We start from the raw sequence: 13385 nt of genomic DNA, 5'->3' as shown, positions 1-13385 counted from the left end.
GGAACGGACGGCCTGCGTTAGAAGGGGCTCACAGGGATCGCTGGGTCCGGCTCCTGCCCCTGCACAGGCACCGCCAGCCTTCCCTGCGGAGCCCGTTCGGTGCCCGCGCACCGCTGCTGGAGGCGCCGCTCGGTGCCCGCCGGGGCCGGGCCGGGCCGGGGCGGCAGGCGGGGCCCGGAGCCGGCGCTGAGCACCCCGGGCTGGGCCGGCCGGGCCCTCCCGGCCGCCGGGGGAGCTGCGGGGCCGGGCCGGCGCCGCCTCTGCCCGCCGGCGCTTCCCGTCCCTTCCTGTGCCTTCCCTTCCCGTCGCTGCCCTCGGCGGCAGGGCCGGCTCCCCTCGCCGTCCCCGGGCCGCTCGGCGCGGCTGAGGCGCGGCTGAGGCGCGGCTGAGGCGGGTCGGGCCGGGCTCTCTCGCCGGGGCCGCCGGGCCGGGGCACAGCGGTGGCCGCGGCCGGAGCCGCCGTCGCTGCGGCGGAGCTGGGCCTGGAACCCGGGGATCGTTCCGGCCCCACCGCCCGGAGCCCCGGCCCAGCCCGGCCCCGCAGCTCGGTGACCGCTGCTCGGTGACCGCTCCTGCGAGCCCTGAGCGAGCTGTGGGGCCCGGGAGCACCGAGGGGGCTTGAACCGCGAGCCTGAGGTGTCGTCGTCGTCGTTGTTTGCCCGCAGCAGCCCCGGGCCGGTGGCAGCGCCGCGGGTGTTCCCCCTGAGCGGCGCCGTGCCCTGAGGGAGGAGAAGGGTCCGGCCCTGGGGGATGCTCGGGCAGCGGCTCCTCGGCTCTGCCCCCGCGCTGCTCTGACGCCAAAGGTAACTCGGCGAACGGGCTGTATTTCCCCAAATGTGCCGCTGAGATCTCCACGGGTGCATCTGCAAGATGCCTGTGCAGGATTTGAACCTCTGTCTGATATTTTCAATCGGAAATGGGGCTGTTTCCCACTTTGCGTTAGAGCAGTGGATGAGAGCTACTGTTTCTAATTAATTGCTCGTGTATTTTTTGGGGGGATCTGTTTTCTTCCAGCCATCAGTGAAATGTCCCTGTGTCACCTGTGCCATCTCCATATTTCATTATTTCCTCTCCTACAGCTGTCTTTACTTACTAACACACCATTTGCTTTCTGACTTTTCAATATTCTGTTGTTCTGGTGTGGTTTTGTTGGTTTTTTTTTTTTAATTTTATAAAGCTACCAATATTTTTTTCAACCTGTAAAATACTTTAATTATATTCCACATTGTTTTAGATTGGTTCCCTGGGTTTTTCTAAAGCTTTCTATGCTACGAAGTAGACACCTCAAATGAATAATTTGAATTGGATGCATTACCTTGGTTGATGTTGCAGAGTGGAGGTAACTCTACAGAAAAGTTAAATGTCTTCAGAGGACAAGGAGGCTCAGGAGGACGAGCTGCTGGCTCTGGCCAGCATCTACGATGAGGATGAGTTTAAGAGAGCAGAGTCTGCCCAAGGAGGAGAAACAAGAATTTGTCTGGACTTGCCCCAAGACTTCAAAATTTTTGTGAGGGGTGAGTTGAGATGTTTTTTGTGTTATCCTGAGGGAGGCTTTACCAAGCTCAGGTGGTTGTTGGGGAGTGGCCTGAGGGAGCAGTGGCTGGACAAAGCCGTGGCTCACCCTCTGCTGTGCTTGTTGGGGATTGTGTTTGAGCAGTTAAAGCCGCACACACAGAACGTCTTCAGTAAACTTTAAAATCACAGATGAGTAATAGCACTTCTTCAGAATAATTAAGTTCGTTGATTGGGGTTTTATTCCCCCAAGGATACGTGTTTCCAGGCTTCTGGTTTGTGCAGGATCTGACATTTCACCGTGCTGCTGTTTAGCTGCTTTAATCACAGACCTCCAACCCTGTGACATTTTACTGCAAACTGAGAGTTTTGTTATTTAGGGTGGAACAAATAGTTTTAACCCCTGAAATATATCAAGCTAACAGACTCCGGGTGCTGTCAAGCACAGCAACAGTTGGTTAGTTTTCATTTTTCTGTTCTTTCTCCCACTGCCCGGGTGGGCCCTGGCTCAGGCAGTTCCACAGAGAGCCTCCAGAGCAGTGGCTTCGAGTATTCCGTGTGCTTCCTGCCTCCCCTCGTGCTGAATTTCGAGTTCCCACCTGACTACCCATCGACCTCCCCGCCCGTGTTCACCCTCAGTGGGAAATGGCTCTCCCAGGCCCAGGTTTGCAGAGGATTTTTTTACATTTTGACTGCTGAGTAAGTGTATAGTTAACGGTTAAACAAGGTAAAAAAGCAATGATGTTGCTCCTCAGTCGGTTCTTCTTTTGTCTCCTCCTGGTTTTCATGTCATTACTGTTCTGAGGAAGGAAAACTTGCATCTGTGAGAACTATATTTTATGGATAAAAACTGCTGAATCTGAAATCAAAGTTTGCACTAAGGACTGTATGAGGGGAGGAGCCCAGTAAGGAGCTCCTCAAACTTCCTGAAATCAGGAATTCTCTGTTCTTTCCCAGCTCAGCGCTCTGTGCAAACACTTGGACAACGTGTGGGAAGAGAACCGGGGCTGTGTGGTCCTGTTTGCCTGGATGCAGTTTCTGAAGGAGGAAACACTGAATTACCTGAATATTTCATCTCCGTACGAGCTGAAAATGTGCCCTCAGGGGAAGGGGCAGAGCCGGACACCAGCGGGGTCCCTGGAGGCTGGCAAGGACTGTGGGGGTGCCACAGGCTCTGCCACAGCTGAGGAGGAAATCGTGGATGCCAGGGCTGTGCAGGACGTGGAGTCCTTGTCCAGCCTGATCAGGGACATCTTGGACTTCGACCAGGCCCAGAGGAGGAAGTGCTTTAACAGTAAGATGTACTCGTGCAGTATCTGCTTCTGTGAGAAGCTGGGCAGTGAGTGCATGCACTTCGCCGAGTGCAGCCACGTGTACTGCAAAGCCTGCCTGAAGGACTACTTTGAAATCCAGATCAGGGATGGACAGGTGCACTGCCTCAACTGCCCCGAGCCCAAGTGTTCTTCTGTCGCCACTCCAGGCCAGGTAATTCCCGTGCACGGGAGCTGTGCAGCTCTGCAACCTGAGTTCAGGGCCAGGCTGTGGCTCTGCGTGGTGGACGCTGACAATCAGAGTCACTTAGGTTGGCAAAGACCTCCAGGATCACCAAGTTCAGCCTTTGACCCAATCCCACCATGTCGCAAAGTGCCACATCCTTGGACACCTCCAGGGACGGGCTCTCCAGACCTCCCTGGGCAGCCCCTGCCAAGGCCTGACCACCCTTTCCATGAGGAAATTCCTCCAGATATTCAACCTGACCCTCCCCTGGCACAGCTTGAGGCCCTTTCCTCTTGTTCTGTCCCTTGTTTGCTGGGAGCAGATCCTTGTGACCTGTTGGAGAATCTGAAGTGGATTCATCCCAGCTGTTGGTACCTTTCCACTGACTTGCTGTTAGTTGCTGCAGCAGGCTCAGAATTACAGATGCAAGGAATCAGAGAATCCCAGACTGGTTTGGGTTGGAAGGGACCTTAAAACTCATCTCATTCCACCTCCTGCCATGGGCAGGGACACCTTCCACTGTCCCAGGCTGCTCCAAGCCCTGTCCAACCTGGCCTTGGGCACTGCCAGGGATCCAGGGGCAGCCACAGCTGCTCTGGGCACCCTGTGCCAGGGCCTCAGTGCATGGGAGTGAAGAATTCCCTCCCTGCACGTGGCTGTGTGTGCAGGTGAAGGATCCCTCCCTCTGGCTGTGTGTGCAGGTGAAGGATTCCTGCCTGTGGCTGTGTTTCAGGTGAAGGATTCCTGCCCGTGGCTGTGTTTCAGGTGTAGGATCCCCTCCGTGGCTGTGTTTCAGGTGAAGGATCCCCCCTGTGGCTGTGTTTCAGGTGAAGGAGCTGGTCGGGGAGGAGCTCTTTGCCCGCTATGACCGCCTGCTGCTGCAGTCCAGCCTGGACCTGATGGCTGACGTGGTCTATTGCCCCCGGCCTGGCTGCCAGACCCCCGTGATGCAGGAGCCCGGCTGCACCATGGGCATCTGCTCCTGCTGCAACTACGCCTTCTGCACCCTCTGCAGCATGACTTACCACGGCGTGTCCCCCTGCAAGGTCACTGCAGGTGAGTCACCTCCCCCTGGGCTGCACAGACACACCCAGACACTGCTGAACCTGGGGGGGAAAAGTCCAGAGTTGAGCGAGGGAGCTCCTCACCCTGAGCTTTTCAAAGGCACGTTCATTTCGAGGAGGAGGGCTGTTGCTGGCAATTAAATATTCCTTTGGTGAGACTCCTCAGGAGCCCCCTAAAGTGCTGATTGGCAGATGCTGAGAGGCTGTAGCAGGGATTTACATTTTTAAGTGCTTTATTACTTTATATTTTCGCTACTTTGTATTGTCAATGCTGGAATCAGGTGGGGGCTTCTCTCTCTGTCTGGCCTCAAAATCCTGTGACAGGGTTTTATTAAATGTATCGTCAGAAAAAATATTTCCATTTTTAGTTTATTTTACATCAACAGATCTCTTTTATAATAAAACAGTGTAAAACTGCTGAATTTTGGGCCAGAGTGGTTTTAATATTATCATCTTAGGTATTTTAATAGTTTCCTTGCTTTTTAGTTCATGATGTTATTGTTCTTTGAGAATCTTTATGCTGCATTCAGCTGGACTTCTCTATCTAATATCCTACAAAAGCTGTCTGGTTTGGTTTGATTTTGCCCCCCCAGAGAAATTAATGGATTTGAGGAATGAGTATTTAGAAGCAGATGAGACAAATAAAAGATTTTTGGAACAACGCTATGGCAAGAGAGTGATTCAGAAAGCCCTGGAGGAGATGGAGAGTAAGGAATGGCTGGAGAAGAACTCCAAGGCTTGTCCTTGCTGTGGGACCCCCATCGAGGTGAGTGAGGAGGCAAAGGCTGGGGAATCAGGGAGCAGAAAATAACCCGCAGGGAGGCAGGTCTGGGTGTGTTGGGGGCTCGAGGGGGAGGAAATCTCTGGGAAATACCAAGAGAACTTTCCATTTCTGTGTGACACGGAAAAGGGGGTGAGGTGATATTTGTGGATCTCAAGGACTGGAGTACAAACAGTGACTGCTGGTCAGGCTCCCACACTAAGCAGATCCGGGCTGACTCTGGGTCTGTATGAATCCTTTTGTTTTCCAGGTGTTTCAGGCTACCTCTGGTTCACACTAGAGCCAGGAGATCCATCCAGCTTCAGGAAAAAATACTGATTTCCAGTACTTTCAGGGTTATAACCAAATTCCAGTGTGTGGTGGAGCCAGGGGGGGACGTGTTCCCTGGCTGCTGTGGCTCCGAGGGCTGTTGGCAGAGAAGGACTGAAGCCTGCCACAGCAGGGTTCTCTTCTCACCATTTCTTGGTGTCTTCTCCCCCAGAAACTGGATGGCTGTAACAAGATGACCTGCACAGGGTGCATGCAGTATTTCTGCTGGCTCTGCATGGGCTCCCTGTCCCGGGCCAACCCCTACCGGCACTTCAACGACCCCGCCTCCCCCTGCTTCAACAGGTCTGTGCCTCAGGGGCCTCCCCCACTGCTGAAACTCTGTTTTCTACTTCTCCTTACAGTCTCTCCCAGATTCTTGCCTGAAATTTGTAGCTGCAGTTTAAGGCACAGTTTCCCCTCTCAAATATTTGCACTAACGGTAAAAATCAGGAGTGATTCAGGGTGTGGTTTTGCTTTTTAAGAACTTTGGGTTTAAAACTCTGGAGGAGTGTTCTGAGCCTATTCCTGATTGTTTTGGTCAGGTCATGGCCTTTCTGTGCTGCCACAGCCTGCAGGTTTCCCTGCCAATGCTCAGGAGCAGCTGGAGGATTTGGGGAAGAGCTGCAGATTTGTCTCACATTCCCTTGGGGAAGAGCCAAGGCACAGGGGTGCTGCTGTGGGACAGGTGACAGGAGGGTGACAATGGCAGCCTCTCAATCTCTCTTGCCCCTTCCGCAGGGCACAGGTGGTGGTTGGTGATACTGAAAAAACCAGGGGAACTTGCTGTACTGTTGTTGCATTTAGGGTGATAGTTTTTAAACACATTTGACTTGTTTTTCGCCCTGGTAGCACTGATTTTTTTGTCTTGCAGATTGTTTCAAGCCATGCACACCGACGATGGGGAGTTCTGGGAAGGGGAAGATGATGATCAGTAGCTTCCTCCAGTGCCAAAAGGTGAACAAACCAGGGACAGATGCTTTTTGTGTGTCCTTTGTTTGCTTTCCACTTCCATTGCGTGACAGAAGAGTGGTAACTGCCCTGCACTGCAGGACACACCTCAGAGCCTGTTGCCAAAACCAAAGGAGACTTTTCCCCATCCTGGGATCAGCATCATCATGGAATGCCCAAACAAACTTGTCCATTATTAAAGAAGTCAGAAATTGGAAAACCATTGGAAAAATATATACCAAGAAATTCCCCTTTTTTAAAAGCCAGCAGACAAAACTGAAGCCTCAAATCCTGGAAGTGTTTTGGGGGGTTTCCTTTAGGGAGACTGACCCTTGGAGACTCTTGGATCATGAGTTTTGTGGGGTTTGGGGTGGTTTGGTGGAGCTGTAGTGCTCTTTCTGGAGCTGCTTGGACTGGGGGAGTTTTCTGATACAATGCAGAACGTTTCTTCTGTATTCAGCAACAAAGTTTGTTGCTATTACAAATTTCCTGATGTGCTTCTCTGAAAAGCAGCTCCTGGCTCTGTCACCGGTACTTTCTAATGACATTAAAGCTGATTATCCCCAACCCTTCTTGCTGGCTGCTGTGCCTGAGCCTTTGCATCCCTGAGAGCTTGGGCAGAAAATGACCAACAGGTGTTTCCAGGGATTTCTGTGAGGTTGGTGACTCCCCAGTGTTGCTGTTGGATTCCCTCACGTTGCCTGTCCTTGTTTTGGCAGGGATGAGTGCCAAGGCAGTGAGCTGAGGATGTGACCAGTGAGAGGGTGAAAAGTATCAGGAAGAGATGAACCTGAATTCTTCACGATACTGACAATTACCTTGTGTTCTCAGTTGATGAAGTAATTTATTTTTTATTAACTAACTCTTCATATAAGAAATTTGATTGTTGATACTTTTGCTTCTGGACTAGATCCTTTACTTCCACTGGTTTTGCACTTCAAATTATTTCAGAAACCAAATTGTTTCCCCTAAAATCTCTCAGCAAGTGGTCTTGAGAGTGTGAAGGTGATTACTGGAGGCAAACACTGATTTTTCGCAAGTTTTTCCACTTGCAGAACAGTCTAAAAGTTTATTTGGGAACTAAAGCTGCATGTGCTGTGTGCAAGAGCAGTGGGGCTTGGATGGAAAGCTCTGGAGCTGAGACTCCTCAGGAAGTCAGGGTAGTCACAGCTCACTCAGTTCTGACTGAGAGTTAACAAGTGTATCCTGGGATGTGTGGCCAAAACGAGTGGCTTCAGTTCCCTGTGCAGAGGAGGAGTCTGCACTGTTGGAACTGGCACAGAGATTAAAAAGATGAAAGGAAGAGCAAATCTCACCTCAGTTGAAGCTCCAGGTCAGCGTGTAGGAAAAGTGTATGTTGTGTGTGGTTTGAGTTGTATTTCCTGCACCTTTCACATGCACTAAATTCACTTTAAGATGGTTAACACAGTGTCCCTGCTTGTCTTCCTTCTGGCATGGATTTGGCAGCACAGGGGTGCCCAGGTGCTCCTGGGAATGGGACAGCCCGGAGCTCCCACCTGGTGCTGGCGTGGGATGTGTTCTGCTCACGGGATTCCCATGCCTGCAAAGTGCCCTCCCACCCCAGGGCCCTGCTTCTCCCTCAGAGAAAAACCTGCCAAGGGCAAGGAAGAAGGGAGCAGCAGGAGCTCTTCCCACCAAACTGCCTCCAGGACAGCTTTGGTACCATGAGCACACTGAGACCCGGCACCAGATACACTCAGATGTCACCATTGTAAAAAAATTAAAGACATTTAGTGAAGAAAGTTACATTACAGATCAACAACTTATAAAATTTCTGTATTAAGAAAATAAATGTTGCCCAGTTTTCTTGCCCCTTGTGTGAGAGCATTGGATAGCAATCCCAGGTATCACATTTCAGAATTGGTGGGGTCTTGGCTGTTGTCCACCTGTGTGGGGTGTCTGTTATTAAACAGAGGCCGAAGCCAGTAGGAACAGGGTGTTTCCTTTGGGGCTGGTTTGGCATTTCCTCAGAGAAACAGAAAATTCTGGAGAAGAGAGGGCACCAGGTATAGCAAATCATACCTGGGCCTGAACGTGAACAAGGGCTTTGTGTGTGACAACAGTGACAAGTCCAACACGTGGCTCAAAGCAGGGCTCAGCCAGGGCTTTGTCCAGTCAGGTCTTGGCAGCCTCCTACAGAGAGAGCCTGCACAGCTGTGAGGATCCTGTCCCACTGCTTGGCTGTTCCCACAGCGGGGTTTTATCCTCTGCAGCATGAGCGTCGTGTCTCCGCTCAGGCGCCACTGTCCCTTCTCATCCTCCCCTGGCTCCATCTTCCTGCTGCCCTCTCGTGGCTCTGGGTGCTGCTCTGAGCTTTCCCTTCTCCAGCTGGACAATCCTCTTTTCCAGGATTCTAATGTAGGAGTGTTTCATGGAGGAGGAGGAGGAATAACACCAGGTACTTGTCCTAACTGCAAGGAATACACCCCAAAGTGATCACCCCCTTGCTTCTGCAACGTTGTACTTTCATTTATCCTCACACTTCAGTTCTGCAGCCTTCAGTCCGTGATTACAGTCAGTTCACAGATCAAACCACTCACTCTTCGTTTCCTTCAGAGAATGAGTTGGTGGCAGAAGTTTGTGGAACACTGGATCCCATCCTCCTTTGGTTAATTAAGGCAGGTGTTGGGCATCTGTCTCTTTAATGGAGAGAAGGAACCATATGATCATTCTGCTAATTGAAGAACAAATATGAGATCAGTTTCTGCAGCAATTCCCTTTTGTCCCAGCTGTTTTCAGCAGCTGGTTCAGCACTGCCCCAGCACATTAATCACTGTATGGCTTCTTGGACTGGCTCCTCTCCGCTCCCATCTCCTTCATGCTGTACAAGGGCTCCACGAGCTTGTTGTGAACCAGCATTAAACCTGATGGAGAGAGTCAAAAGACAATTTAAGTAGACATAATAAAGGAAAGTTCTCCTTCACTGGATGCTAATAGAATTAGACATTCCTGTTGTGCCTGTGCCTTTGCTCCCACACCAAGCATTAGGCATTTACCTTCACACTTGTACTACTGTGCTATATTTAAGGAATATACTCGTTTGGGAGTTAATTTTACAGCAACAGTGGCTCCTAAAACTGTAACAGAAGAGCTGCCTGGCCCGGTCAGCCATTCACCTTTGAAGTATTTCACAGTTTTGACTTTGAGCTCCAGCGTGGCGTCCTCGTCGCAGACGAACACGGTGTTGGGGTGCTGCTGGAAGGCCGACACCGTCCACATGTGGTTGACCCCGTCCTCGATGGCTTTGTACAGAGCAAAGGCTTTGTGGGCTCCCGTGATCAGGATCATCACCTGCACCCCAGACACAGACAGGGCTGCTCAGGGAGAGCCCAGGCACGCCCTGCCAAGCTGAGGATGGGGACACCCCTGTCACCCTCCCCACAGTCACTTCTCTGACTGCTTCAGCTCTCAGTGAAATCACAGCCTGGTGGGTCACTGGAATGATCATCTGGGCACCTGCACACTGAGATTTAACAAGTGTAGATCAAACAGACTCCAGTAAAAGTGGTCCCAACACAATTTTCATGACCAGCTGGTGTGACATCAACTCAACCTGATTTCTGCAGTTACTCTCCAGGTGAGATTCCCAAGCAAAGACACCCTCCCAAACCTTCCTGGCTCCCTGGGGGTAACAGCTGCAGCAGGGTGACACAAACACAAGTGCCAGCAGAGATGGAGCAAGAGCCTCTCCGTGGTGTTGCAGCATGCCAGAGGACAGGAGGATCAGGCATTCTGTGGCAGGAGTATGCTACACCAGAGGACACGTGGCTGCTCCATAACAGGATAACCTTTGGCTGCTCCAGAGGGACTGCAGGAAGCCACTTCTCATTTCCTCACCTCCCTGGCATCCATGACAGTGCCTACACCAACTGTCAGAGCCATGGTGGGCACTTTGGAGAGGTCACCATCAAAGAACCTGGCATTGGCCAGGATGGTGTCCATGGCCAAGGTCTTCACTCGTGTCCTGGACACCAGACTGGATCCCGGCTCGTTGAAGGCGATGTGACCGTCGGGGCCGATACCTGGGACAGGGACAGCAGAGGCTCAGCTGTGGGAGCACAGCCAGCAGCTCTCCCAGGAGGAGGACAGGCAGTGCTCCTGGGAACACAGAAACCCTGCAATTCCCCTGCTCCAGCTCAGCTTTGTGCCTGGCAGGAACGAAAGCAAGAGCCCCCTCAGAAGCCACCAGACAATTCCCTGATTGTGCTGGGACAACAACAAAGCAAAGGAGGTGGCAGAACCTCATGGCAAACTGATGGGAGGAGCTTGTGTGGGAAAAGCTACTCCCAGCAGTTTCCTGTTGCCACTGACAATTGATAAAACATTTCATATTTGTTCGGTTCTAGCCCTTCCCATTTCTCCTGCTAACATTTCCTGAACGATTCACTGACTGCACTGAAAGACCTAAAGCTGGGAGTGGTGCGTGGGGAGACAAGGCTGCCAGGACACGGCAGTGCCCAGGGCCGTGGGCTCTGGGGTGGATTTCACTGCAAATGCACAATCCTGACAATAAGTGACAGCTGGGGAGGACAGGCACAGCTTTGGGACAGGGTTTAGAGGCCGCTGCTCTCGGGTTCTCACCTCCAACAAAGAGCTCGATGCCTCCAGCTGCTTTGATTTTCTCCTCAAATGCATCACACTCTGCCTGGAGATCAGGGGCATTTCCATCCAAGATGTGGACGTTTTCTGGTGAGATGTCAATGTGCTTGAAGAAGTTATTCCACATGAAGGAATGGTAACTTTCTGGGTGATCCCTGGGGAGACCTGGTAACGGAACACGCAGGGCTGAAGCCAACTGGAACAGCAGCAGCCATACCAAAGCACTTCCATACCCCTGCAGTGGCTTTGGTGACAGAGCACTGCTCTCTCTGTCCTTTGTCACGCCCTCAGCTTTCAGGGTTGTCTTCATTTCCCTAAATCCCAGAATTAAAATCACCTCCTGTAAGACACATGCCCATATTAACATACAACAGATGTTCAAAAGCCAGGTGTGGGCTGTGCCTCATCTGTCAGTACCTTCTCAGCCCTTTTCTCATTTCATATTAGTAAGAATTATTTAAAAAACTGTGCAGAAGCCTGAAAAATAATAATTATTATATAATTATTGCATATTTACCTCCCTTCAATGCTGTAAACTCACACTGGACTGCTTATTCCTTAATGCTGCTTGATTGGGATTATTCACAAAAGAAACCCCCTCTTAACCAGGATAAAATTAGCATTAGCAAATATTTAGCTTGTATGTTTTTCACCTTTGGATCTGTTTCTTCTGAGGAAACTGTTTCACCATGACTTGAGAAATGACAGTCCCTTGCTGTCTCAGCAGGAGATACCAGAGGGCACTCGGGGAACACACTGGTCTTTGTAAGGGACCTCTATAATCCCCGAGCAAAGGTGGAAGTTAATGCTGCACGCTGAGCCTGCAGTGATAAGTGTTCCTTACCTGTCAGCACCTGAGTGCAGCTAACACACAGCAGTGTCTGCAACAGTGTGGGCAATACTGGGCAACACCCAGCACCCAGTTTTGTCCACACGTTTTCAAACCTATGGAAAAATTGCAATTTTTTTTTCCCATTTGCTAATTCCCTGGGGGTGTCTAAGGAAAGAGCGGAGGTGGCGTTCACAGCCACGGCGGCGCGGGGTCACAGGCTGCACCCGATGATCTCAGAGGTCTTTTCCATCCTGACTGACGCTGTAACTCTGTGAGATGTTGTCTATCTTACCTGGACAGGTGGATTTCGGGCACCGCCAGGCTCCGCCGGGCTGAGAGCCCAGCGGCTCCCGGGCAGGGACAAAGGCGACGGGACAGGCGGCTGCGGCACTCACCCACGTACTCGTCCATGTTGAAGGTCTTCACGTACTTGAAGGAGAGGTCGCCGTTGCGGTAATACTCCACCAGTTTGCTGTAGCAGCCCAGGGGCGTGCTGCCTGCGGGGAGCGGCCGCCTGAGCCCGGCTCAGCGCCCCGGCCCCGCGCCCGGCCCCCGGCACCCACCTGTGGGCAGCCCCAGCGTGAAGAACCGCCCGGGGCCCGGCCCGAACTGCACGATGCGGTTGCGGATGTACTTGGCCGCCCACTCGCTGGCCTGAGAGTAATTCTCCAGGATGATGAGCTTCATGGCGGCGCCGCCCGGGATCGCCTCGGCCGGGGATCGCCGCTGCCTCTCGGACCGCCTCCGCCCGCGATCGCCGCCCGCTCTGCGGATCGCCCCTGTCCGAAACCTCCGCTTCCTCCCGGCTCGGCCCTGCCCGGGATCACTTCCGCGGGACGGCAAGCGCCGCCCGGGCCGGCCCCGCGGGTGGGCGGAGAGCGCCGGGCCCGGCCCCGCGGGAGGGACCGGCGGGGACCGGGAGGGCCGGAGCCCGGGGCTGGAATTCTGCACGACGGGTGAATCCAGCCCGGGGTTGGAATTCTGCACAACGGGTGAATCCAGCCCGGGGTTGGAATTCTGCACAACGGGTGAATCCAGCCTGGCACTGGAATTCTGCACCACAGATGAATCCAGCCCGTGGCTGGGCTTCAGCAGAACGACCGAATCCAGCCGGGAATGATGCGTTGCGGCTGCCAAGCGGCCGCTCGGGTCAGTCAGTCACCACGTTGCAAGCGCACCCGTTGTCCAGGCAAAGCTGTGGGAAAGCAATGGTTCCTTCAAATACATTAAAGCGGCCATAGGTATCGCGATGTGCTACCGCTGGAGTGTCACCATCACAGCAGCGATCCGCCCCACTCCGTCCTTCAGCTTTTCAGCCTAAAGCCAAGCTCCCCAGCCCTCTCCCACCAAAAGGAGCTGCTGTCACGCTTGAACTGTTCTGTAGGGACTCACTCTGGGGCATGTTGGGGTTGTTCTGGGAGACGGAGAGACCATGATCTCTGTCCGTCCTTGCTGCTCCTGGCACAGTGGTATCCCCAAAACACCTTTCTGCTGTTGCTCCAGCTGCCTCCAAACTCTCATGATCATGTGCCCGACCTCTCCTTGCACAGGCTCGGTTCATTGCTGTGATACAAAGCTCTTCCTTCCAAGCTAGACCGATTTTCGGTTTCATCGGAAGGAGAAATGAGCTGCAAATTGCTTTGCGGGGATCCAGCCCATGCAGTTCCTTCTCATTTCAATGATTTAAACGACCTGGCTAGAACCAGTGCTCCCGGTATTGTCTCGTCCTGGAGAGGTCGGGTCGGGGAATGGTGATGGGAGTGGCTGTAGCCGGAGGGCTGTGGGCAGGCACGGGGAGAGTTTCAGGCCACGGAGACTAAAT

At 52.7% G+C, this 13385-nt stretch overlaps 2 protein-coding genes across 3 annotated transcripts; one reads left to right on the top strand and one right to left on the bottom strand.

Moving 5' to 3' along the window:
• The first annotated feature begins 308 nt into the window (after positions 1–308).
• Positions 309–7934, top strand: RNF14 (ring finger protein 14). 2 transcript variants are annotated; one of them, XM_066196823.1, is made up of 9 exons: positions 309–803; positions 1333–1514; positions 2025–2176; positions 2470–2997; positions 3837–4065; positions 4667–4839; positions 5336–5466; positions 6035–6117; positions 6831–7934. In XM_066196823.1, exons 2-8 carry the CDS (start codon positions 1361–1363, stop codon positions 6096–6098), a joined length of 1431 nt encoding a protein of 476 aa, XP_066052920.1. In that variant the 5' UTR covers positions 309–803; positions 1333–1360; the 3' UTR covers positions 6099–6117; positions 6831–7934. The 2 variants fall into 2 exon arrangements, with proteins under 2 accessions (XP_066052920.1, XP_066052919.1); XM_066196822.1 differs by lacking the exon at positions 6831–7934 and having other exon boundaries at positions 6035–6822.
• On the bottom strand, positions 7842–12370 carry GNPDA1 (glucosamine-6-phosphate deaminase 1). The gene is made up of 6 exons (XM_066196824.1): positions 12127–12370; positions 11959–12060; positions 10714–10896; positions 9970–10154; positions 9249–9423; positions 7842–8996 (listed from the first exon to the last, which is right to left on the bottom strand). The coding sequence occupies exons 1-6, from the start codon at positions 12248–12250 to the stop codon at positions 8899–8901; spliced, it is 867 nt and encodes a 288-aa protein (XP_066052921.1). The 5' UTR covers positions 12251–12370; the 3' UTR covers positions 7842–8898.
• Between the last annotated feature and the right edge of the window lie 1015 nt (positions 12371–13385).

This window comes from Chamaea fasciata, unplaced genomic scaffold (assembly GCF_029207755.1).
Source record: "Chamaea fasciata isolate MVZ Bird 193981 ecotype frontalis unplaced genomic scaffold, bChaFas1.0.hap1 SCAF_15, whole genome shotgun sequence".
In the NCBI taxonomy this organism is placed as follows: domain Eukaryota; kingdom Metazoa; phylum Chordata; class Aves; order Passeriformes; family Sylviidae; genus Chamaea; species Chamaea fasciata.
The sequence above is the reverse complement of the archived record's forward strand: the minus strand, read 5'-3'. Positions and strand labels throughout refer to the sequence as shown.